Source organism: Diadema setosum, chromosome 22 (assembly GCF_964275005.1).
Source record: "Diadema setosum chromosome 22, eeDiaSeto1, whole genome shotgun sequence".
NCBI lineage: Eukaryota > Metazoa > Echinodermata > Echinoidea > Diadematoida > Diadematidae > Diadema > Diadema setosum.
Window position 1 is genome coordinate 24,943,573 of NC_092706.1, and position 24,814 is coordinate 24,968,386.

Sequence of the window (24,814 nt, forward strand, 5' to 3'; positions counted from 1 at the left end):
TTTCAAGGCACCACATACACCCGGTACTCCCCCCCCCCCCACCCACCACCAGCATTTTTTCTTCCGCCAAAATATTGTGTGGACCTCGTCGAACTAGGCACTGGTCGGAAGCCGGTTAGGAGCACAAAGTCACGTTGCGAACCCATTGTGCTATTGCCTGCTAATCTTGATTCAAAATCACCTCCTTTTTTTCGTCTTTTTTTTTGTTTGGGATGGAGATTGACAGAATGCCAGTGTTCTTTTATAATAAATTCAAGAACCCTGGATGATGGAGGATTTGCTGTTATCTGACTGGATAAACATAAATCTTGTGGAAGTGTCATATAAATCATGATAAATTTTGAGGTATCCTTCACAAACCTGATATATCTTTGCCCTAATTCCAGAAAGAAGGAAATGGAGTGCTGTAGCGACATAGTTTTATATTTCAGACAGTAAGTGTCATTTCAGAAGAGAGATAAAACATGGAAATCCCCAATAGCAGCTTGGTGATGTGGACAGATTAAAAGTCATTTCTTTTGCCATCTCCCTTGATTTTCAAAGTCTTTAGATTAAAGATTTCTTAAATAATCACGGGCCTGTTCTATCAAAAGCTAAAATTGACTGTAGATCTCCTTACCGCACAGGCCGCCATAGACTTACGATAGAAAGCAATTATACAATCAGTTTTATTTCAGATTCATAAAACAGGGCATGGGAGTTATGGAGGAATGGGCAGACTTCTTTTCGGCACCAAGTCCAACCAGGATCAACAAAGTTTCCCTTTAAAGCTGCTCCACCTTACACTCATTTCCTGAATTGACATGTCATTTCCAATAAACCCTAGTACTTTTTTTTTATTATTATTTTTTTTCCTGTGACTAGATATCTGATTGGCCAACCACTTTCACATGAATAGCTTCCGTATGCTGGAAAGCGACCATGTCATCTCAAACGATGAAACAAATTTGGAAGTGGCCGAGACAAGACAAAGAATTCATAATAAACATTGTCTGAGTTGAATCTCAAGGTGCAATCAAGCTTGTGTCTGTTTTCCATGACCATGAATAAAGTGCAAAAGAAATGAAGGCTTTGTATACAGGACTAAGAATGAAAAAAAAAAAAAACCTTCCATGGAAATTTACTAAGCATTTTTTAATACATATTATGTCCTATGTTCAGCCAAATTACAAAATAATGTTTGACCTACACAGTTTCCTCAGCTCAGATCTCTGAGAAGGAATCTTTTGAGGTAATGTTGTGAGAGGTCACAAATGGCACCTGCTGAAATAACCCTGACTAAGATAATAATGGCTTTCCAGATTATATGTCTATCAAATTGTATGGTTCTTATGTTGGTTTTGGTGAGAATGAGATGTGAGAAGACAAACTAATTGAAACTGTTACACTGAGAGAATGTTTGTATATTTGTTTTCATTTGATTTTTGTTTCTGGAATGATTTGTTATGTCTTTAAATTTTACTGTGCTGGAATTCCTTGTAAATGTGTGGTTTTATTTCATACTGAATCATGATCACACTTTATATATTGTTCACTTCTTCACTGACCCCTTTATATGCAACTGAGAATAAAGCAGAGATGTTTTCAAAAGCATGTAAGATGGAAATTGTTTGTTGTACAAAATTGCTGTTTTTCATAAAGTACATGTATGATGTACTAAAAAATAAATGTGTGGATTACTTATGAAAGGAATCTCTCTAAAAAGAAACAGTTATATCATAACAAAGCAAAGAGAGAGAGAGAAAAAAAAAAGAAAACTGAAGTCAGAGAGATGTTTGAGTATTTCAACATTTTAGGATGACTCACAGGGAATCCGTTTGTGGTAGACCAAAGTTTATTTTGCCAAGATATGATCCCTGGTGCTGTCCCTGGTTTTCCAAGTCTTCCCTGATCTGAGCAAGATATGCCACACACTTAGGCCACTTTTGTGACAGTCTAATGTAATGTTGGTGGTGTTTGTTTATTGAGCAGAAAGAATGAGAGCATCGGCGGTAATGGACAGTGGCATGTTTGATGACAGTCAAGTGGTTTCAAATTCAAAGTGAGAAAAAAGAAGACCATAAATCTTTCGGTGCATACAGTATGTTCAAGACTCAGCAGGGTGGGGGATTCATGGGTGGCCCCATTCATTTGCTGCCCACTGGGGTACTTTCGAAACCGGTCAGCAAACATGTGCACCGAATTGTACATTTATCGGTACCAGTAACAGTTGACTCCTGTCAAGACTTTTTGGCTGTGTGTTTCTATACTTTAATGCATAGGGATTAGTGATAAAACTGTACACGATCTGTTACAGGGATTCTTGAAGGCACTGTACATCCATACCGGGCTAGTCGGACCAGTCGTGCACTCCATGATATCCCAATGCTGCTGGATCTTTAGAAGATCTTGTTAGTGGTTCTCACATCTTGTCACATCTTTTAACTTGGGGGAAATAACACTCCACCCTCCTGTCCTAGCATATAAGAGAAATCTTGATCACATCTAATAAAATTGGAACAGTATAGAAAAGATTAGCATGAAAAAAAAAAAGAAGAGAAAAAAAATATTCTACGTAAATATGATTATAAAAAGGGCTGCTATCCTTCCATGAACTACTGTTGCAATTAAAGGGAAATTTACCCCTAAATACAGTGAGAGTTGATATGCTTCGGACTATGTGTAAGCATTTTGGGGTCATAATGATGATAACAGTAATAAGTAACATTTATATAGCACTATCTTCCTTTTCACAAAAAATAGACATACTGTACATGTAGCCTTCATTTACCATGAGCATCATGTCTGAGACATTATTACCATTTCAAATTACCTTTAAAGTGATTGTAAATCACTTCATATTGTGCCACTGAACTGTGTATCGTCCAGCACCAGAGCCTGTACCATGCAAAGTCTAGATTCTGGACTGTTATCTTAATTTTCCAAAATGATGGCTAGGCATGCTGCAAGTTTTAGTGCAATGCCTCAATCGATTTTGAACTAAACTGGATATCAGCTCTGAGTCTTTAATGTTTTGGATTGAATCTGCTTGCCTGTTGCTGAATGAGTTTATGATATGTTACAGTAGTAAAACCACATATATTTTATTTTTTTTATTTTGGTTTTGTAATTATACAGAGTTTGAATAATGGGGGAATAGAATTTCCTGTAACATGTATTGTTTTAGTATCAAGTTGAGAGAATGTGCTCTTTACATAATTGAGAAAAAAGAAGACTTTTTTTAGTAACAAATTGAGGGAAAATGCTCTTTACATTGAGGAAAAAAAAGACTTGAAATTTTGTGGAATTTTGTTTTCCCCTTGCTACATTCACCAAAGACAAACATTCTCTTTGTGCTAAGTTGAGATTTTAAGGGATGTAGCTCAGGTTATCAGAGGCTTTAAGGGATGACCAAGCCCCCAAAACTGATCCAGTGAATGAGATGGACAGCAGCATCTCCCTGCCAAAGAAAGCAAACAAGCCACCCCTGATGATGACACAGGGACGTAAACAGAATCGGGAGGAGAGATTGGGCCCGTGGAGCAGCCAGCTTGTGACCCGGCCTCACATAGCTGGCATAGCTGTGGCCTTAACTCCCCCTAATCACCGCTGAGTGTGTAATGAGAGTGGAGTTGCATCCCACTCCTGTCCAAGTTGATCGTCCTTGATCTTGACTTCTGTAGAGATTCTTCTACTTCATCTGCTGTCACATGACACGTTTTTACCTCGGGCTTGTCATTGTCTTATCCCAAAACTGTCTCTACATCCAGATAGGAGAGGTTCTAATTGTGTTTAAAGGGTGTGTACAGTTCTGGTCGAGATGAGGTTTTAGCTTTTAACGTTATGCGAGATATTCAGAAACCACTCTATGAGATGTCAAAGAGCATGCAGGTCTAAGGGGTATCAGAAGTTTATTCGATGAAAATCGGTTTTGAAATGGCCGAGATATCCAAAAACAAGGTGAAACAAAGAGATCCTAATAAAGTTGTGGCATGTCGCCTTTTATTATTAGCTCTTTTTTTGGATATCTCGGCCATTTGAAAACCGTCATCAAATAAACGTTGAATCCTTCTTAAAATTACATGCTCTTTCATATTTCATAAGAGGCTTTTCATTATCTCACCTAGGAATGTTCAAAACATGAATCCCCACCTCAACCAGTACTGTACAGTCCCTTTAATAGCCATGTGTTGCTTTTGTTTGTGAATACATTTCCCCCATGATGCAATCTATAACTCTATGGAACTTCATAAACCTAAAACGAAGTATAGTATGGCCCACGTGAAAACACAGCCATTAACCCTTTGAGGATGAGTCCCAAGTATACTTGGGCAAGGATCTATGGGATATGCGTGTTGTAGCAAAATCAGCCCTTCCTCGTCGGGTTAAGATAACAGTATGGAACTACATGTTTAGAGGCTTGTTTGGAGGCTTGTTAGATTAGTTGTGCTATGGGAGCATTGAGAAATTATTGTGAGGAAGGGAATCACAATGGGTGCTAGAATTTTTTAATCTTCTTTATATTTTTTTTTTATTTCTGTGTGAGGAAATATGCATTATGCGTCAATGTGTAAAGAATAAACGTCCATCACAGGGCCAACACCAAGCTAAAAAAAAACCACAAACAAACAAACAAACCTCAGATATATCTCTTCACCATTTTATACTAGCTGGTAGAAAAGCGGGTGCAAGTTAGCTTGCCTTCAAAAGTTTTTAAGGTGTAGGGCATGTTCCCTGCTCACAACTCTGCTTGAATTTGAAATGGTGTTTGCAAAACAGGTGCAGGGCCTGAACAAAAGTATCCAAAGGGGTAATGTCACATGACCAAGAACCAGAATTTTCACCAATTAGGCCTAATGAGAGGTGCTTGATAATTCTCCAACATCTGCAGGAATGTGTGAAAGACTGATAGAGTTGAAAAAACAACAACAACAACAACAACTATTTTCAAAGATGGGTTTTTGTTTTTTTGATACTTGCCTGGGTGTTCGTGCAGGTACCAGTTGCGTGGCAACTTTGGACAAATGTGATAAAACTTCATTTTCTTTTTCTTTTTCTGCCACTGCAAACACCCTTTACTACTATGTTTTCAGATGGCATTTTCAAAGAGGCTGTGGCAGGTAGAAATCTGTGGTGGAGATTAGTATGTGTTGTTTTATAACACAAAGGAGGCCAATGCAACCTGTTGGTAATTTCCTCACTTTGTTTATCTAACGGGTACTTACACCAATCTGGGCTGATAGCTATCAGTCTGGATTGTTTAATGAGTGTAAAGGAGGGCTGACTCACATCCTTCCCCTGTGTGGCATGGTATAAATCAGCCTAGGCTGTCAAAGATGGGGCCTTTCTCACATAAGAATCATTGTTATTTTGATTTCAATGCAAAGTATCCATTACTTTGCTGCCATTCACACACAGCTAGATAGAGTAACTTACTTGGCTGCGTGTGAAGATGCAAAAAGGAAACCAAAACCCAAAGAGAAATGTGGATTGAGTGAAAGGTGCGACATTATTAGAACACATCAGTGAAAATTTGAGGAAATTTGGACAATCGATGCAAAATTAATATTTAAAAATGTTTGTGTTGTAATGACTGGATAAGGAGACTACTTCAGTTTATGACATCATGTGTGAACAACAATATAAACAAAACATAAAGAAAATTCAACAAATATTCAACAAATATTCAAAAAAAAAAAAATGACCCCCAATAAGTATAACAATGAAAAAAAAAAAAGAAGAAGAGGTGGCTGACTTTCTTGTCGATCAATTGACCATCAGCACACGGAAAAACGATCAAACTTTTTGATTCTTCTGATTTGTCATTTATCGATCAAAATGAGAAAAAAAAGATAATTGATGCAAGTCTCCCATTTTTACGGTGAAACAAAATCACAAGAATTTTATTTTGGTAATTACTCTTTGATACTCATTTAGAGCTATAGCACCACAAAGCAATTTAAAAATGCTCTTTGACTGCAAACTGGTATCGGACTCTATCATTAAAGATACTTCATGATGATAATTTTAGTAAGAATGTCAGTATGTACTGATATGACAGTAGATTTAGCAAAGGAAAACATTATGTGGTACAGATTATTTGCTTCCTGTTCTCCCCAAGGTTAAAAAAACAAAAAAAAAACAAAAAAAAACAAAAAAAAAAGTTCCGGTCAATTACTTCGTCTATTTATGGAGTGTGATTTGAGTTTGTCATGTGGTCATGGAAGAAATATTTAGCAATGTAATTACAGTTGGTCATTAAATTGTTGTAACGTGGTGAAAACAAGAAATGATCTTTAGAAAAAAAGACAAACAAAACACTGCAGATGCACATTCATTTGTAGATTTTATGTGGGTGATTGATTGATTTATCAAATAATTTAGAGTTTTAACATTAAGCTTCTCTATGGATTGCAAAAATAATTCAACACCAAATCATACTGAATGGGAGACACCCATTTTGTCTAGAATTGACTATGAAAGTGAAGAAATTGGCAACTAATATTGAACTGTGATTCAGATACTTTGGAACACGTAAAGGAGTAAAAGTAGGTGGAATATCGGCCTACAGTGTAGGTCCAATAAGGAGAAAATGTAGGAAGAAGTGAAGCTTCAAACTTTTTCTCCTGTCACTGGAGAGCGTTTATATCTTTTGGGGGCAAGTTTTGATGGATGAATGAAATATGTGAGCTCTCTCAAGGCTCGTAACACCCCTGTGTACTCTAATAAACTCCACTGCAAACAGGACTGGAGAGAGGTCCACTCATTCCGCAAATCTCCTTACATGCCTTGGGCTTTGGAAACGGGGAAAGGGGAACGAGGGTAGTGATGGTGCGAAGAAGAGAGCATGGGCACAAATGGTTCGTGCAGACTGGGTTTCATTCTACTGTTTATAAAGTTCAATATTCTCCATCCCCCCCCCCCCCATGAGGTTTGCATTTATAAGCATGTGCATTTTATTCAGTGAGTGAGTCCAACAAATTTTAAAGTTAATCAGATTATTCTTTTCTAGTGGGTGCAATATAGTGTAAGTGCATTCTTTGTTCAACACATGATACAGGGTGAGTCAGGGCAATTAAATTGCCTCTGAACTTCAAGACATTTTTCTTTCAAAATATCAAAAATAGCTCTTCCACATGTTTGTCTTTTCCTTCATTTTAAATAGGTTGATAGGTTTTATAGAAACATCAATATCAATGAAAAGCAGAGAATCTTCTCAATGAGAGTATAAACCCACCTGTTACCCCCTCCCCCCTCCCCATGGGGTGACTTTTGTTGGCTTTGTGACATGAGGTCAAAAAATAGTGAACAAAAGACTGTTCTGTCTGCCACTCTATACCAACCCCCCTAATTTTTTAACACCAGAGACGTTCTTTTATTAAGTGCACCCCAGACACTCGTTTATAAAAGGGCTTAAAAAAATGGAATCAGAGATTGTCTAAAAGTTGACTTGAAAAGAGTCCTAAAATACCTCAAACCATATTTAGATCCATACAAGGAGCATGAGTCATGGACTGAAAGTGGACATTATCTGCCAGACACGGATCTTTCAAACCATATTCACTACCACTTATCTACCTGTGAGAGACAAAGGAGAGAATTGAATTAGAGGTTGGCTGGTGTTTTGATGTGAAAACAAATAAATGTAGTTGCTATGAGCAGAGGTAAACATAAAAGTCCAATTTGCTCACACAAAATTTACATTAAAAAAAAGTCTTGCAAAACAATACACAATTGCCAATGGTTCCTTTGATTGGACATTATGTTCTTGAAGTACTTTTTTACCAAAAGATTGGCAATGTTTAAATCATGTGCATCATCAATCACTTGGAAGAGCTATTAATGTAAAAGGGGGAATTTTCATGTTGTGGAATTTTTCTTATATTTCGTGTGACCAGAAACTAGCATGAAAATAAAGGCATGCAAATATTTTTGCTTTTTATGTGTACCACAGTGTTACGTCTTGATTCCACAGAAGTAAAAACACATGAAATTCATCTCAAACATCCAAGTGTGAAGAATTACTTACGCGAAAATATCCTCTTTTGCGGTACTTATTTTGCCATGATATAGATACATATGAAGAGTTTGTTTGCAAAAACCAATAAGTCCATATTTGCCAAATGGAGATATTTGCGATTAAAGGTCAAGAAAAATAAAGAGAATAATAAGAAAATGTCTGCTTCTTTTGACCATGAACTTCAAAAATGTACCTTTATATGTAGTGACCAATAATCATTTAAAAGGTATCATTTTGTACTATATGACAGAGACCGTACTTCAAAATCTTCAAAAATGGACTTATCGGTTTTTGCAAACAAACTCTTCATATATATATAAACAAGGACATCACTGGCATTGATCTGTTCAAGAATGTGTTTTGTAACATACCATGGTTAAGTTTTGATGAAACTTCCACAATTTTGTTTCATTTTCTTTATGCACTAGAGCTAACTTTAACATGATAATGAATAGATCTTATGTGATTTCAAATGATTATAGCAGCTTGTTTGATAAGCTCACCTATGGTGGAAAGAAAAGTGCAGTGCAAGGTGGATTAGAGCATATATGAAAGGGCTGATAATAGTGGTTTCGGAGTGTGCCCTCATTTGTCATGTGGTATCTCCCCCTGCGAACTTTGACCTCTTGTAGCTTGGTAATGATAGATTGGCTTTGAAACTGACAGGTATCACTATCAGAAAAAAAAAAGTTGATTTTTGAGGTCCCTGTTGTAGTCTAGCTCTCAGACATTGAATTTCTCCAGCAGAATTTTGTGGTTGATATAGTAGTCTGTTTGAAAACCTTTAAATCAACTAGCTTTTCTATTAAACGTTTTTCTGTGAGACTTGACTTTCTGGATTTTTTAGTAGTTCTGCCATTACTTGTCCTCTCAGACTTACTACAAAGACCAGTGTGAGGTTGATGTAATAAGAAGAAGAAATTTTAAGTGAATACTGAATGAAAAAAAAGAGGAAAATGGAAAACAAAATTGAGGAATCCTTAACATACAATAATTTGTAGATCGCAGCATTATTGCCCATATCAGAAACAAACTTCTATGAGTTGTAAAAAGGTCTGACGCAATAAACTTTGCTACTGCAGATTCAAATTCCTATTTGTTGATATCTGAGGGTGCATTAATAAACTCACTTCTGATGTAGAATTAGGGTTTCCAAACCACTTTCAGGGAATTTTGGGCAGTTTGATGAATGCAGAGCTGTTTTGAAAAGTGTGATTGCAAAAGCATTTGAACCAGAAACACGTTTCTGTCTCAAATGCGTGGCATCCTGGTTGCTGATTGGTCATGCGTGGACCGCTGGCGCTAAGCTTGAATGAACATCATGGAGGTTGCTAGGAGCATACTTTCTATTGTCAAGAGATTAAAACTGTGTTACCACAGATTGCATAGGATGGAAAACTTTTTTGAAGGTAGTTGTCTTGAAATGCTGATTTCTTAGACCTCTCAACTTGCTCTCATAAAATCATTGATATCTCCCCAACCGACTACTTTTTTGAGTCGTGTTATATATAAATTTGGAGCTGAAGAGTAAGAAAATAATGTCATATCACTTTTAGAATATCTACCTCTCTTGACTTTTGGATCCTTTTGTTGTAGCGGCCGGGTCACATTTGAAGTTGTATGTCTGGAATATAAGACTAAGCATAGAACCTGCTCCTGGAGAAAATTCTTTGCTGCACCCAGATCATTATATCAAGAGATGGTATAAACTCGATCTACTTTTTTCCTTAAAAAGTGACATTCACTTTTGAATCTTTTATAGACCCTTAGAAGTAATTTTTCCAATACGTTCTAGTGTATCAGTGTTTTAAGTATATATACTCCTACAGTGTTTAAGAAGGAGAAGTATCCCCCCCCCCCAGATCAAGTATAATTTTCAGTGGCCCAGTGGTTTGCATATTTCATTATCAAAGCACATGGAAAGCCAACAAATATGATTGTGTGCAAACAGTCTGTAAAAATGTTGACGTTCACAAAATAAATGCATTTTGCCACTTGCACTTTCAAAAAAATAAAAAAGAAGAGATGGCTGACTTAGGAGTGATATATTGGTATCACAATACAGGTGGTGCCTTTGCTAAAATGTAAATTGTGTACTCTCACAGTGACTGGAGTACAAACTTGAAATAGTATAAAATGGTACAGCAAGGAAAGCAACAAAAGCCATCTCAAGATGCCTATGAGTTGGGTTATACTTTCAATTGCATTGAATCGTATAGTTTTGGTTGAGACCTAATTTCAGGTTTCTTACATTTTTTAGTGAAATAATGAGAAACCTCTTATGAAATATGAAATAGCATGTAATTCTATGAGGAATTCAACGTTTATTTAATGAAAATTGGTTTTGAAATGGCTGAGATATCCAAAGAAGACTGATTCTAATAAAGTGTGGGACCCACACTTTATTGCGATCGCTTTGTTTTACTTTGTTTTTGGATGCTTCAGTCATTCCAAACCTGATTTTCATCAAATAAACTTTGAATTCCTTTTAAAATGGTGTACTCTGTCCAATATCATAATTGTTCTCTTGGTATCTCGCAAAAAGTTAAAAACCTAATTCTCATCTCCACCAATACTGTACCATCCCTTTAATGTATCAATACTTTTGTACAGTCATATGCATTTACATGCATCTCCAGACTGCAATTTTGAAGGGCCAGTTGATGAAGACATACAATAGGCCTACACATAAAGATTGGTTTGCCTATGGAATTGCAGTGCTTGAAAAGTGGTAGTTCTGAAGAATTCTGGGCATCAAAACTTTACTAGGGAAGAAGCTACAAGTGTAGTTAGTGTCTGCTACACTGTACAATGTTTGAAAAAACAGCAGGTGCTCTTCCCACTAGATACAATGCGTAACAACTTGTACTAACACATCATGGTCTGTTGTATTCTGCCTACTTTTATCACCGCCTTTTGGGTTTGGTAGCTGAGGTGAATTATGGCTGAGAGTTCGACGATTGGTGTCTTTGATCTTGTGCGCTGTTCTCAGCACCGCTTCCCTTATAATAGAATGAGGCTGTTGATGTATCCCTACACCAGCTCTTGCCACTCCGTAACACAATCGCTGGCTTATTTGACATAGATCATTTCCTTTCGTGAATGGCCCCTTTGTTGAAGGGCCCTTTGCATTTGCAGACACAGGATCTTAAATTGACTGTATCGTTTGTTTGGCGAAAAAATAGCTTGTAACTTCTTTTCAGGCCTATTGATGACTCAGAATATCTTTGATCTGATCTCCAGCCCTCATATTTAAAGTGTTATTTTCTCACAAATGGACAGTTTAGCTGACCAACCAGCCATGAGATAACTTTAACGCACAAAGCTTAAATTACCATCCGAAGTTGTCTCATGTGTAAATTTATCTAATTATGTTGTGATCGAACAAGCATGCCAGGTTTTAAGTTGTAAGCAACTACTCGCATTCTCAGTGCTCCCATGGGCGTTTTTGAAAGCTGGGAATGTGTAGTACTTACAACGTATGCCTCATTACACATAAGAATTTTCGGGTTTCGATCACAATATGAAAACCAAGTTTATTTGCCACCATTCCAATAGGACAAGAAGAACAACGAAAACCTCACACTTTATTGAGGATTATCCGAGAGGTTACAATTTGGTGTGATAACTCAACAGAATAATAGGTGATTTTGTCACCTATATAAATGACAGTCATTCATCAAGACGGCATATTTCACACTGATATTTTTAATAATCTTAAATTTGCCGGTATGCTTTATTGAGATATTGTACATATTGAGCCATCGTTCTATTTTTGAGATAGACGATCAAAGCCAGTTATATGTTTGCTGAGTCACATAATGTATGATAACCACAAAGTGGATTTCATTAGACTGTTGAACCAGTAGCAGCATTCATAATATAGACATGACTTCATCGGGCAGGAAGGTGGGAGCTTTCCCATGGACTGTTTGTCTGTCTCTATTTGTTTTGTTTTATTTCTATTTTGTTTTCAAATCTAAATAGTCATTGATGTGGTTATCCAACAGTGGGCGCATTACCCCACTCATAAACAATAGAATCAAGGTTTTGTTTATAGGCAGGAAAAATCGCACCAAGGTGATTGCCCTCATTCATACAGTGTATCTCTCCTACTGTGCCCTGCTTCCCTGGAGTGAACACAGAATGTGGTAGCCCAGTACCCTCAGCTCCTGCACCGCAGACAGTAGTTACGCTATTCACACACCTCAACAAAGGCAGTCTGGAGTCCCGGAACAGTTCTTGGTGAAAGGGGACTTTAATCCAAAATGTATATGTGCATTTCTAGACATACAGAAATATTAGAAGATCCAAAGATGTGGGGTGACATTATCATTGTATGTACATGTATGAGGAAAATCAGATGGTATGAGGAAAATTAGATGGTCTTTTCAGAAGTTACTAATTTCAACAGTTTTGGTCAAAACCATTTGCCATCATTGTTAGATTAGGGAGGCTATACAATGTACTTGCGACTTGTTCTCAATGGGTTAACTCTTAGAGGGTGGACTGATTTTGCTACAAAACATATTTCCCATAGACACTTGCCCAAGTATACTTGGGCCTCGTCCTCAACGGGTTAAAAGGCACACTTTGAAAACCTCATGGGGATAGGGTAGCTGTATATCTGTTCATCTCACTGTTGGGGCAAATAAGACATTGCTTCATGGAAATCTGCAAACATTACATAGGAAGCCTACTTTCCATTCAAATTCAGAAAAGCAGGAAAAAAAAAATGTGGTTTGCTCTGGCAAAGAAAATGACACCCTATGAGAAAGAAGAAGGGAAAAAAAAACAACAACGACCAACCAACCCAATAGCAGCAAACAGAGGTATGGATGAAAGGAATGGATGTTGTTATGGTGTCTTGCAAATATACCATCTTTAGCAGCAAGGATATTACCCATAATGCTTTGAAGAAAAGGGCCATTTCATAGAGATCATGTCATGAAAGATGTGAAAGGGAAATCATGTTTAATGTATGTAGATGTAGCATAGTGGTAACAGAACAGGGCCCCATTTTATCAAAAGATATAATCAATTGTAAATTCCCTTACCACGCAGGCTGCCATAGACTTTATAATAGAAATCAACTATATAATCAATTATAACTCTTCATAAAACAGGGCCCAGGTATATTAACCTGATCAATTGCTTCTAGCTGTAATTGTTGAAGTACTTTCTCTTTTTTTCCCATACTTGAAATGGCTTCCTGCAAGCAAGGCCTAGTTAGCCACTCTCATTGGTAAAGGAAGTTGAAATTTTCATTTTCAATGTCTGTGAAATAACACCTGTCAGGTTCGACAGGAAATCTACCCACCGCAGCAGCATTCTCGTTGTCAAAGTTATGCCGACAAGGTCATTATACTTTGTAGTGATTATGCCTTGTGTGATAATGCAACATATGGAAAAAATAAAACAAAAACAGATATGAATCGAGGGTGACCCATCCTCAGAGGAATTGTTAATCCGAAGGGTATTGAAAGGATGAAATGACAGACACCTGTGAGACAATTCATACTTTGATGTCCAGTTGCATTCTTTCTTTCTTTTTTGTAATACTCAAATTGCTCAGCAGTAGACAGTTATTCAAGCTAGCAGTTTATATAAGGCCTACTGCGCTCCGAATGTTGTTAATTCATTCTATAGCCCTGTCTTCATCAGACCAAGAATTCAAATTAGCAGGCTATCATGTACAATGTGTCAGGAAATTAACCTGATGTCAAATTTGTTAACCCCACTATTACAAGACACAAATAGCATGCCATTTCATCCAGAAAATTTTCTCCCAAATCTTGGTCTACCTTGTGAAATAGCACTATTTGGGTTGCATCTCCAGTATAACAGTGCTATTTGGTTTGCGTCTCCATCACTGAAATTTTCTTGATGTATAGGCCTACAGTGTAGAACTCCATGATCCCATTGAACTGTAGGCCCTACTGCGTGCAGAGACCACAAAACTTTGTGGCTGAGCAAGCCAACGAGTAATGATGCAAAGTAAGCATGCATCAGCTTTGGATTAATATCCAAAGCGGGCTGTTTTCGAGCTAAAGGAAGACGCATATTTGTAACATTGGGCTATATTCCAAAACCACAAAATAGCTAGATAGTTTGAACATGAAGGCACAGCTAGTGAGACAATTGCCAGGTGCATTTATCAAAACATTTTCTGAGGTATGATCACCATTCCAAATGTTTTTGAGGCAGTTTTGGGTGAGAGATAAATGCAACTGTGTTTTCATTCATGACCAGAAATTAGAAAAGCCAATAAAAGGACAATTTGAAATATGTTTGTGTCACAAAAACCTTTCTGCAAAGTCAATATATGCAAAGCTGTTAATGATGATTAATTTGACCTGTACTTCCTGGGTCGAAAGGTACAAAGCAGCTGTGCAGTGACAACTCCCAAATCACAACTCTGTAATTATAAGATAAATGTGGCAATCCCAAAAATGTGTTTTCAGCCACACCCATATTGCGCACTTTGCAAAACACATTTGGAAATGTGGTTCTATCTCGTGAGTTAGATAAACACAGCCAATATTACTATGTAGCCTCTAACTACCTGAGGCATTGCCATCCATATTGGGTCATTTGCATGGCACAATGGCCAAACAGGTGTTGCTAAGACCATAATTCCCTAGACTTCCTGCGACTGGATACCATGTCTGTTGTCTGTCACTCAGAAACTCCACTGTTCTCTGAGGGATCCCCCCCCCCCCAAACCTGGGCTCTGTTGCACAAAATGATGCAATTAGACATAAAGTCAGAAATCAAACAAAAGTCAGATATCAGCCAATCAGAATCGAGTATTCAGAGGTTTGTGTTTGATTTTTTTCGTTTTGTTTGTTTTTTACGTGTGTTTGATTTTTTTTTTTACTTTTATGCAACAGGGTCCACCAGTTTTCTCACATGCTTTTGCATTTTTTTAAGACCAAAAACTGGATATAATGCAAAGTTAGAGTATCACACCTTTATACCTGTACCTGGTAGGCAGACAGTCATTACTCTATTTCCTAAAGATATTGATGATTGATGGATTATTTCATTTTCAATCCATCAAATACTTGGGCCTTTTGATACAGAAGTTGTTGACTTGCCATCAGATTGACAGCTTGGAGCCAAGACAAAACACTATTTTTAATGTCCTCCATACTTACTGCACAAGGCAACTTATTATAAGGTTTAAAAGAATGTAAAAAAAAAAGTGAAGATAGACAGATTTTTACATTGTGACGTGAGATTGTAAACTACCAGATGTTATGTGTTCACACACAAGAAATGATGTCTTGTTCAATGTGTTGCTAAGATCAATTTTTGAAAACTAGTTTCAGGTAAAGGCATTATTCGCCATTTGCAGATGAAACAAAAGCCCAACTTTAGTCAGTTCTAAAATGTGAGTTAGGGGTAGAAACAACCAATGTAAAATTTTAATCAGTATAATCAATATTAAGTATTGTTAAATATAAAATATGAACAATAGTTAAAGTAAAATTGTTTCTAGAATAATTTGTCTTCATTATGTTTTATTTAGAAAAATAGGGATATCTCTTTTCTATTTTAGGCTTTTTTTTCTATTTTAGGCTTTATTGGAAAAGTTTTATGCAGTAAGATGTTTTGTGATACAACTGACCTACGCATATGCATCAAATGTGATAACTCAAACATTTTTTTTTTTAAATCACTGATCCCAGTGGTAAACGGTACCTTTAATTTCAGGTGTTTCTGAATGGGGCTGCTGGATCTTAACTTAAAGCATCACAGATGTGATATTCTGACACCTGTCCTCAAGGTCATTCCACAGTGTGCGTGCAAGACCACCTTTTTTGTTCTTTCTTTCATTCTCTCCCCCTTTGTCAATACTTGCACTTGATACAAGATCAAATGCCTAGACTCTCCTTCTTCACCTGTGCTCTTTGTTGTTCGGCCATTTCCTGTGAAAAACATTCCACACACCTGTAGAGTAACACAAGTTTCCTTCTAAAAACAGGAACCCTGTGAACCGCCATGACTGGTTCACAGTACTTCCCCCCAGACTTGTTAAAAGGTTAATTGTCACAACGGAAAACACTTCACTCCTCCGACACCCCATCAGCTCAGTTTTGGTTTTGGTTTTTGTTGTTGTTGTTTGTTTGCCCCAAAAAAAAAAGTGTGTTGTGTGTACGTTTTTTTTTTTCTTTCTTTTTTTAATTTGCGTGACAGGTGACTGAAATTATTTTTCATATTATTCTGTCAGCAGAACTTTCTACTAACTGAGATCAGATAAATTTAGGGCAAGCTTTTTTTTTTTTTTTTCTTATTTCAGCTGCAGTATGTCTCCCCCCCCCCCCCTTCCTAGAGGGCGGTATCCCAAGCAGTAGAGTATCATTTGCTGTAATGTAGGCCTATCGCTGCATCTAATTCTTCACTTCTTTCACAGTGAAAACCAATCATATTTTAGAAGGTGCGCACTTTTTATGAAGCATTTTACTTCTGGAGTCTCCGAAAGAGACTACATTGAGAGACCCGCTTTGCGCACGCGCAGTCATATCGCTTTTCTACGCACGAGTATTCGAACGCAGTTCCCTTATCGCAGTCGAAAATTCTGATCTTTTTTCGCATTTCGCGGTACTTACGGTTCTAGAAACCAGCAGTTAGTGGAATTTAGATTCCGCTATCTTCCTATATCGTACAACGATTATTCGGTGCTTAGCAAGGCGGCAAGCACAGCCTTTTCTAGCGGCCTCATTCCACGAAAGTCACGCGGTGGCTACGGTGATGGAGGTACAACAGCCCCAAGAACAGCTGCATCATCCGGCTAAGCCCGGCGCAGTGGCAAACACCAACGTTGTTTGCGAAGAACGTTCCCCTCCGACAGGCAAACAAGTCAAGCCGAAAAAGAAACTAGTTAAGTCGGTCACGGTTTCCGGTACTAACATGGCGGGTAAAGTGCCGCAAGCGAAGCAGGGCCCAAAGACGGCCGAAAAATCCTCGGATGTCGAGGACAGACTATCGAGACTGGAAAGTCTTCTGAGTAAAGTGGTCGACGCGCTGCCCAGTGTAAACTCCACGCCGCCGAAACCGGCATCGCGCCATTTTGTGGCGTACGATGAGGCGCACAGCGCCGGACAGTGTGAAATTCCTATGGAAACTGATTTTCAACAGTGCGGGGAGCCGCACGTGCGTGACACGGGCGAAGCCAACAGAGAAGAAGGCGAATTTGCGTCAGACGCGGCAGACGTGCTAGAAATTCCCGTTCTCGCAGCAAAATTTGCCAAGCCGGGTGATACAGGGCTACCGGTAGACGAGGACTTAGCCAGCTCTACTACTTACCTCATAAGCCACCCTCTAGAAGAAAAAGTGTTGGAAGAGACGGCATCTAAGTATCCAGCCCCGAGCAACTGTGTTTACCTCGCTACACCGAAGGTGAACGGCCCGATCTGGGATAACCTACCGCAACACACACGCAGTAGAGATGCCAAGTTACAGCGTGTGCAGAAGTCGCTGACGAAGGGCCTGAGCGCGCTAATACAGTCCTTCCCATCACCTCGGCTGACCGACACACAGCAGGACGCATTGGCGTTGCTGTGCAATGCCAATTTTGAACTCAATTCGTTGAGGAAAGAACTTATCAAGCCGGACATGGCAGCCACTTACTCTCATCTTTGCAAACCTTCCACTCCCGTCACTAAATTCCTATTCGGGGATGAATTGGGAAAGAGAATGAAAGATCTCAAAGAGGAGCAGAAAGCTGCATCAGGGGTGATGAGAAACCCAATTTCGCGGCCACAGTCTAGTACGTACCACCCGTACAGGGGAGCAGCTTTCTCCAAGCAACAATACAGAAGTGCTGGCTGGACTGCAAGTTCAGCTGCCTCAACACACAGACCAACAGCCGGCGGTAGTAGCAGGCCTTTTTTAGGTCAGCGCCCACAGTGGGGTCACAGCAAGCAGCCACCACCCCGCACAGCGAGCCGCCCCCCACAACAGGCTCCACAGCACAGGCCTCCAATGCAGCGCAAGAAATAACTACCAGCATACCCAAAGAGGTAGGTAGTTTCGATTCACATCATGATCATACCTGCATTCCCCAATGTATTTGTACGTGTGTGCAATGTATTCCAAAGAAAGCTCCAGTGGCAGTCGGAGGTCGAGTGAGGCTTTTTTACAGGCGATGGTGCCAAATCACAGCTGATCCATTTATTTTGGCAGCAATCAGGGGTTACAAAATTGAATTTGAAGAAGCATGTATGCCCCCTAGGAGGGATAAGCCCTTCATTCAATACAAACCAAACCAGCACAATTCAGCTTGTATTGACAGAGAGATCGCAAGCTTACTGACTAAGAATGTTATCAAAGAATGTGGTCATGAAGAAGGAGAATTTCTCTCAAACATTTTCACACGACCCAAGAAAAATGGGGGTGTTCGACTAATACTTGATTTGACAGATTTGAACAAGTGTGTGAGCGTACAACACTTCAAAATGGATAACATTCATACAGCTGCCCTTTTAATCTCCCCAGGAGATTTCCTAGCCTCAGTCGACCTCCGAGATGCTTACTACTCCATTCCAATTGACACTGAACACAGAAAATTCTTGAAATTTCCATGGCAAGGGAAATTTTACAGGTTCAAAGTCCTACCAAATGGGCTCAGCACAGCGCCCAGACTTTTCACCAAGCTCATGAAACCTGTTTTCGCTACACTGAGAGAAATGGGGCACATAGTATTAGGCTACCTTGATGATACTCTCATTATCGGACAGTCAATAGAACAAACAAAGGAGGCTGTACGTGCAACCACAAATCTCCTGTCTGAGCTAGGTTTCGTAGTCCATGAGGAGAAATCTATGCTAGAACCCCAACAAGAGCTCACATTCCTAGGGTTTAAGCTGCACACTGGTGATATGACTATCTCCTTGCCAGAAGAGAAAATGCAGGACATTATCACAGTCTGTTCAGACTTGCTTGACAATACTAGACCCACAATCAGGCAGGTGTCACATGTTATCGGGAAGATAATAGCTACTTTCCCTGGAGTCCAACATGGCCCTCTTTTCTACAGATGCTTAGAATGTGACAAAATTGCCGCCCTTAAAGCTAACAAAGGCCATTTTGACAGACCTATGAAGCTGTCATTAGAAGGGAAAGAAGAGCTCAAATGGTGGATTAATCATGTCTTTGAGGAGTGTGCACCAATTAAGCGTAACAGACCTACACTTGAGCTGCGTACAGACGCTAGTGGGCTTGGTTGGGGAGCCACAAATCTGTCCATTGAAACAGGAGGCAGATGGAACGATCTTGAAATGGAAAGAGCTAGAAAGAATGATATCAATTACCTGGAGACATTGGCAGCCGGGTTTGGACTGAAGTCCTTTTGCTCTTCTTTACATGATGTTCATGTCCTCCTTAGGTCAGACAACACAACAGCAGTTGCTTATTTGAATAACATGGGGGGTATTAAGTCCAAGGACTGTGACAGTGCAGCTAGAGACATCTGGAGGTGGTGCATGGAACGTAATATTTGGGTTACTGCAGCACACCTTCCAGGGAGTGAGAACACTGAGGCAGACAGCAGGTCTAGAAAGTTCAGTGACCGAAATGAATGGATGCTTAACAAGCAAGCCTTTAACAAACTAGTTTCAGTTTTTGGGCTTCCAGACATTGATCTCTTTGCGTCCAGACTAAACAACCAACTTGAGAGATATGTCACTTGGTTGCCAGATCCAAATGCAGAAGCCGTAGATGCATTTACGTTGGATTGGGGAGAATTCAAATTCTATGCCTTTCCCCCATTCTGTCTCATCCCAAGATGTCTTCAAAAAATTAGAACAGATAGAGCTGAAGGCATAATGGTAGTGCCAAATTGGCCCACACAGGCATGGTTTCCTAAGCTGAAAAGGATGTTAAAGGGTGAAGCAGTGCTAATTACAAGGAGTAGGAACCTATTAACGCAACCTGTTACGCATGAACCACATCCCTTGTATGATCGAATTGATCTTCTCTGTTGCAGGTTATGCGGCAGCCCTTCGAAAGGACAGGACTAAAGAAGGAAATTGTGGACATTTTGGCCGCTTCTTGGAGAGCCTCTACCCAGAAGCAATATTGTGTGTACATAAAGAAGTGGAAAGACTTTTGCAAGAGTAAGAAGAAAAGCCATCTTCACTCTAGTGTTCAGTTTGTTTTAGAATTTCTTAGTGAGCTTTTTCATGTAGGAGGTCTTGGATACAATGCACTCAACACAGCAAGAAGTGCGCTCGCATCATTCCTAGTTCTTGAGGATGGTGCCTCTACAGTTGGGAACAACATTTTGATATCAAGATTTATGAAGGGAGTTTTCCATCTCCGAACCCCAAGACCTCGCTATGTAGATACTTGGGATGTAAATATTGTGTTTTGCTATCTCAGAAAGCTGTCACCGGCAAATGCACTGAGCCTACAAGATCTCACCAAAAAGCTATGCATGCTCATGGCTCTCATCTCAACACAGAGAGCACAGTCGTTGCAGCTCCTGAATTTGGACAACATGATACTCAAGGGATCATCAGTTACATTTCATTTCAGCGAGCTACTGAAACAAAATAGGCCTGGAAACGCTGGCTACACACTGAGCATGAGAGCCTACCCTCCAGATCGTCGATTGTGCGTTGTCAACTACATCAAAGCCTACATACGGAGGACTGAGGAAATTCGAGGCCAAGAGCGTCGGCTCTTTATTAGTTTTCGCAGACCCCATGCGAAAGTTACGTCACAAACCATCTCCAGGTGGATCAAAGATGTTATGACAGCGGCAGGAATCGACACTTCAAAATATAAGGCTCACTCAACAAGAGCAGCTGCGACGTCAGCTGCACACAGAGCAGACTTGCCAGTTTCGTTTATCCTTGAGAAGGCAGGCTGGACGAATGAAAAGACTTTCAGAAAGTACTACAGAAAACCTTTGCTGGATGGGAGCAAGTGTCTTTCAACTGCTCTACTAAAATGACCAGGCAAGGTAAACAATTTACCGTTTTGGTAAATGACAATTCATAGTCATTTCTGTTATATTTCTTACAAATATGGCTACTGGGCTTCAAAATCTCAATGTAGTCTCTTTCGGAGACTCCAGAAGTAAAATAGAAAGATTAAATGAGAACTTACCTGTTTGAAATTTGATCTTTATTTTACGAGGGAGTTGTAGGAAGAGAATACATTCCCTCCTCTCCCTCCCAAAGTTTCAAACGTGAAGCTAAGTTCTCCATAATCTTTCAAATATCCAGCAGCCACATTTGATGCTTCGAAAAATGACTGCGCGTGCGCAAAGCGGGTCTCTCAATGTATTCTCTTCCTACAACTCCCTCGTAAAATAAAGATCAAATTTCAAACAGGTAAGTTCTCATTTAATCTTTCTATTTTATCTAAAGATATTTGCAATATAGCAAAAGGAATATATTGAGATTTCTGTCTTTTTTGGTGTGTGTATGTCAGGTGAGTTTCGTGAACTACTTCAGTAGAGGATGAAGAGGCTTTGAGCTGCCAATGCCAGTAACAGGGTGTTCAGACGCAAAAAAAAATATACTTAAATGGTATAGCTATACCAAAACGGTATAGCTATACAATGAATTTATACCTCTGAACGTTGACTAACGAAACAACATATAATGAAACGACGTACAGCGAAACGACGGTCAGAGCATCGTTTTGAACTAGAACTTGATAACAAATCAGCATTCCATCGTGTCCATTGTGTGTCTGAACGTATGGCGACCATAGAATGGTATAACTGGACAGGGCGCGCGGACGAAAGGTGACCCCACACCTGTCACTCATGACCGTGACAGCATGCGCAGTGAGAAACTGTACGACTATTAAAAGACGTTTTCCCGAACGGTCAAAATTAGCGTCTGAACGGTCTGTCAGCGATACGATGATTCTTTATACGTCGTTTCTTTATCAAGTTTTGGTATTAACTGGCTTGCGTCTGAACAGGGGGTAAGATAATCAGTGGGAGCACATCAGGAAGGAAATGAGGAAAAGAAAATACATTTTTACCAGAGGGATTCTTTGTTGTTTTATCCTGCCGTTCTGGGCTAGGAAAATAAATCAAACTGCTTCAGGAAACCCTGCAAAACAAGAAGGGCTGTTTTGTGATGGAGTGGGTGTCATAGACAAAATATTTCTCCCTCAAGATGTTTTTCAGATGGCTTGCTGGAGTCATAATCCAGTTTATGCAAAAAGGGAAAATAGTTATCTGAATAGGGTGGCATTACATTCGAAAATAAACCTGTTGGGTATTGGAATTTGTTTTCATTGTTTTTCCCCCACTTTGTACGAGCCAAAACATGTTTTTAATAATGGATGCTTGGAGGAAGCATTGATACGTGGATTTAGAAAATGTGATTCCCTGCAGATGTGTTTCTTTCATGTCTCAATTTTAATAGGGTACAGCCGTATCTAGTTCATGTCTTAGAACTTGAGACCCATTCACCTGCACAAGTTAATGATTTTTGCATTGTCGAATACACAAGAAAAAAAACATTCTTCTTTTTTTGCACTGTTTTGCAATAATTCGTTTTGAATATTGTTATCATAGCATACTGGCTCATTGAAAAGACCAAGGGCGATGTAATTACAAAAAAGTAAGTCTCATCACATGTTAATTATCATCATCATCATCATTATTGTAGTCATCACTGTAACTCAATTAGTGATACCTGTTACACTCACTGTTCTAGTGATGAATATAGTTTAACCAGCAAGTGGTCAGAATTTGGTGTGGCATTGAGCAAATCGAGAGGAATACCTGTCAGATGATTTGTTTCCGGTGGAATGGTGTGTCATCATACATTTTTATTTCAAACTGATTTGAATAAGTATGTATTTAAAAAGAAAGACAATAGTGTGAAGAACCAGAAGTCACATACTGTTTATTGAAACAAGATAACCCAGCCATTTGTTTGAGTGGTACTGTTTCCGCTCAAGATGAAGTGATAAAGCACATAAGGCAGGATGCAGTCTCTTTTTCAGGCAACTCCATGATTGAAATGTTTAAATATGATTTTGTTTATGAAAACCAGTACTTAGCCTGTGAAAGAGTCTGTTAAACTAGACCGTTTTAGATATTCATACCACCTAGCTTATACTAAAGGCTCTCTGTCTGAAGTACAGTGGATTCCCGTTATAACGAAGTCCTTGGGATCGGCAAATTTCTTTCAGTTATATCGAAATTTCTTTAAAACCGAACATATAAACAATAAAAAAAACACAGAGCCGATTATTTTACGACCGGGATTTCTCTTTCGTTGTAACCAGTATTCCTTTATAACCGTGTTCGTTATAATGGGAGTGCACTGTAATTGCAAGAATATCACGCAGAAGATCATGACATGAGACTTATCAAGACACCAGCAAAAGCCAAGACCAGCAAGATAGCCCTTGGAGATCTATCCAAGTTTCTAAATTTATAATCAAGCCTTTGAATTTTACTATCAAACTGCAGAAATCACAGCCAATCTGCACAGTGCCATCCAAACAAGCTGATGCATGCATGTTTCACACTGACGGTGGATATAGACCAACTGAGCAATCTCATTGGTCGAACTGACTAAAACTGAATCACCCAATAGGAGTGGTGCATGGGCTAGGCTTTCTCTCAGTCACGTATGCTGTAAATTAAGCCAAAAACATATGCAGCATGAAACGTTCAGGAATTGTCACTAACATTCAATGTACTGTGTCTACCAGACCACCACCTCCACCAAAAAAAAAAAGAAAAAAAGTCATTAATCTTGGTTCCTGGTGATGTTGCTAACTTTTCATGTGAACGAAAATTTCTAATTTTACGGTAGTACAGTACTTTATAATTGTAGATCGCATATGACCTTATCCCTGACACGCTCAGTTTCAACTTTGAAGCTCTTCACTCATGATTGTCAGTGCTAACAGCAGCGTGAGGGCCTTCGAAAAAGGGTACTTGCAAATATGTTCCCCCTCAACGATGCACAGAATTGTCAGAAACAGATGACTTAGTGGGCGTGGTAACAGAGTAGGACAACGAATTAGCATTGACAGGGACTGCTCATCACAACGTAATGACCAGAAGGAGATGAGAAATAAGTCAGTTTGTTTGTTTGTTTGTTTTTTTTTCTGATGCCTCCCAACTTTGCACGACCATTGCTCAGCGTTGATAGTTGTCTCTTGATTCTTCACTGATGTTGCTCTGTCAGCAATCTGAGGGATTTCAGTTTTGTGGAGAAAGCAAATTCATTATAACATGTCATCATTTGATTTTTTTAAAATATGCATTATAAAAATAGCAAAGAGCAGTTCAGCATGAAAGGGTACATCACATTGCAGAGCTACAATTGTACCATGTCTTTCTGATTCTCTCAGAGGCTTCGTCAGAAATTCCATATCTGCATGAGAGACCACAAACATCATCTCCCTGATTTTAGGATTATCTTTGCTCATATTGACATTTATTTTAAACATGTAAGTATCTTCCTGATTGTTCTGTTGAATCTTCCTGATTTTGGTAGGTAAATGATGGCGTTTCAAAATTTCACACATCATTGCATTCTAATAAATTTCACTTCCTGCCCAAATTTGTCACTCTTTTATGAGATGTACTCTACATAGGTATCATTGTTATAAAAGAAAGCTACCATGGTAACTGGCAAACACATACACACACGCATACACACACACAAGCGCAAAGTGTTAACCCATTTAGGAAAGACTGACTGTGCTACAACACACATTTCGCATAGACACCTACCGGAGTATACTCGGGACTTGTCCTCAATGGGGTAGGCCTACTGGTTGACACCACACCCTGTTCGTTCAAGCAACAGTTGC

At 39.0% G+C, this 24,814-nt stretch overlaps 3 protein-coding genes across 3 annotated transcripts in view; all 3 read left to right on the forward strand.

The window, feature by feature from the left end:
* Positions 1–24,814, forward strand: part of LOC140245232 (uncharacterized) — a 208,910-nt gene that overhangs the window by 71,602 nt on the left and 112,494 nt on the right. The window lies entirely within an intron of this gene.
* On the forward strand, positions 16,487–20,119 carry LOC140244999 (uncharacterized). The gene is made up of 2 exons (XM_072324591.1): positions 16,487–16,522; positions 19,088–20,119. Exon 2 carries the CDS (start codon positions 19,105–19,107, stop codon positions 20,023–20,025), a length of 921 nt encoding a protein of 306 aa, XP_072180692.1. The 5' UTR covers positions 16,487–16,522; positions 19,088–19,104; the 3' UTR covers positions 20,026–20,119.
* Positions 16,644–20,118, forward strand: LOC140244998 (uncharacterized). The gene is made up of 2 exons (XM_072324590.1): positions 16,644–18,027; positions 19,992–20,118. The coding sequence occupies exon 1, from the start codon at positions 16,757–16,759 to the stop codon at positions 18,005–18,007; it is 1,251 nt and encodes a 416-aa protein (XP_072180691.1). The 5' UTR covers positions 16,644–16,756; the 3' UTR covers positions 18,008–18,027; positions 19,992–20,118.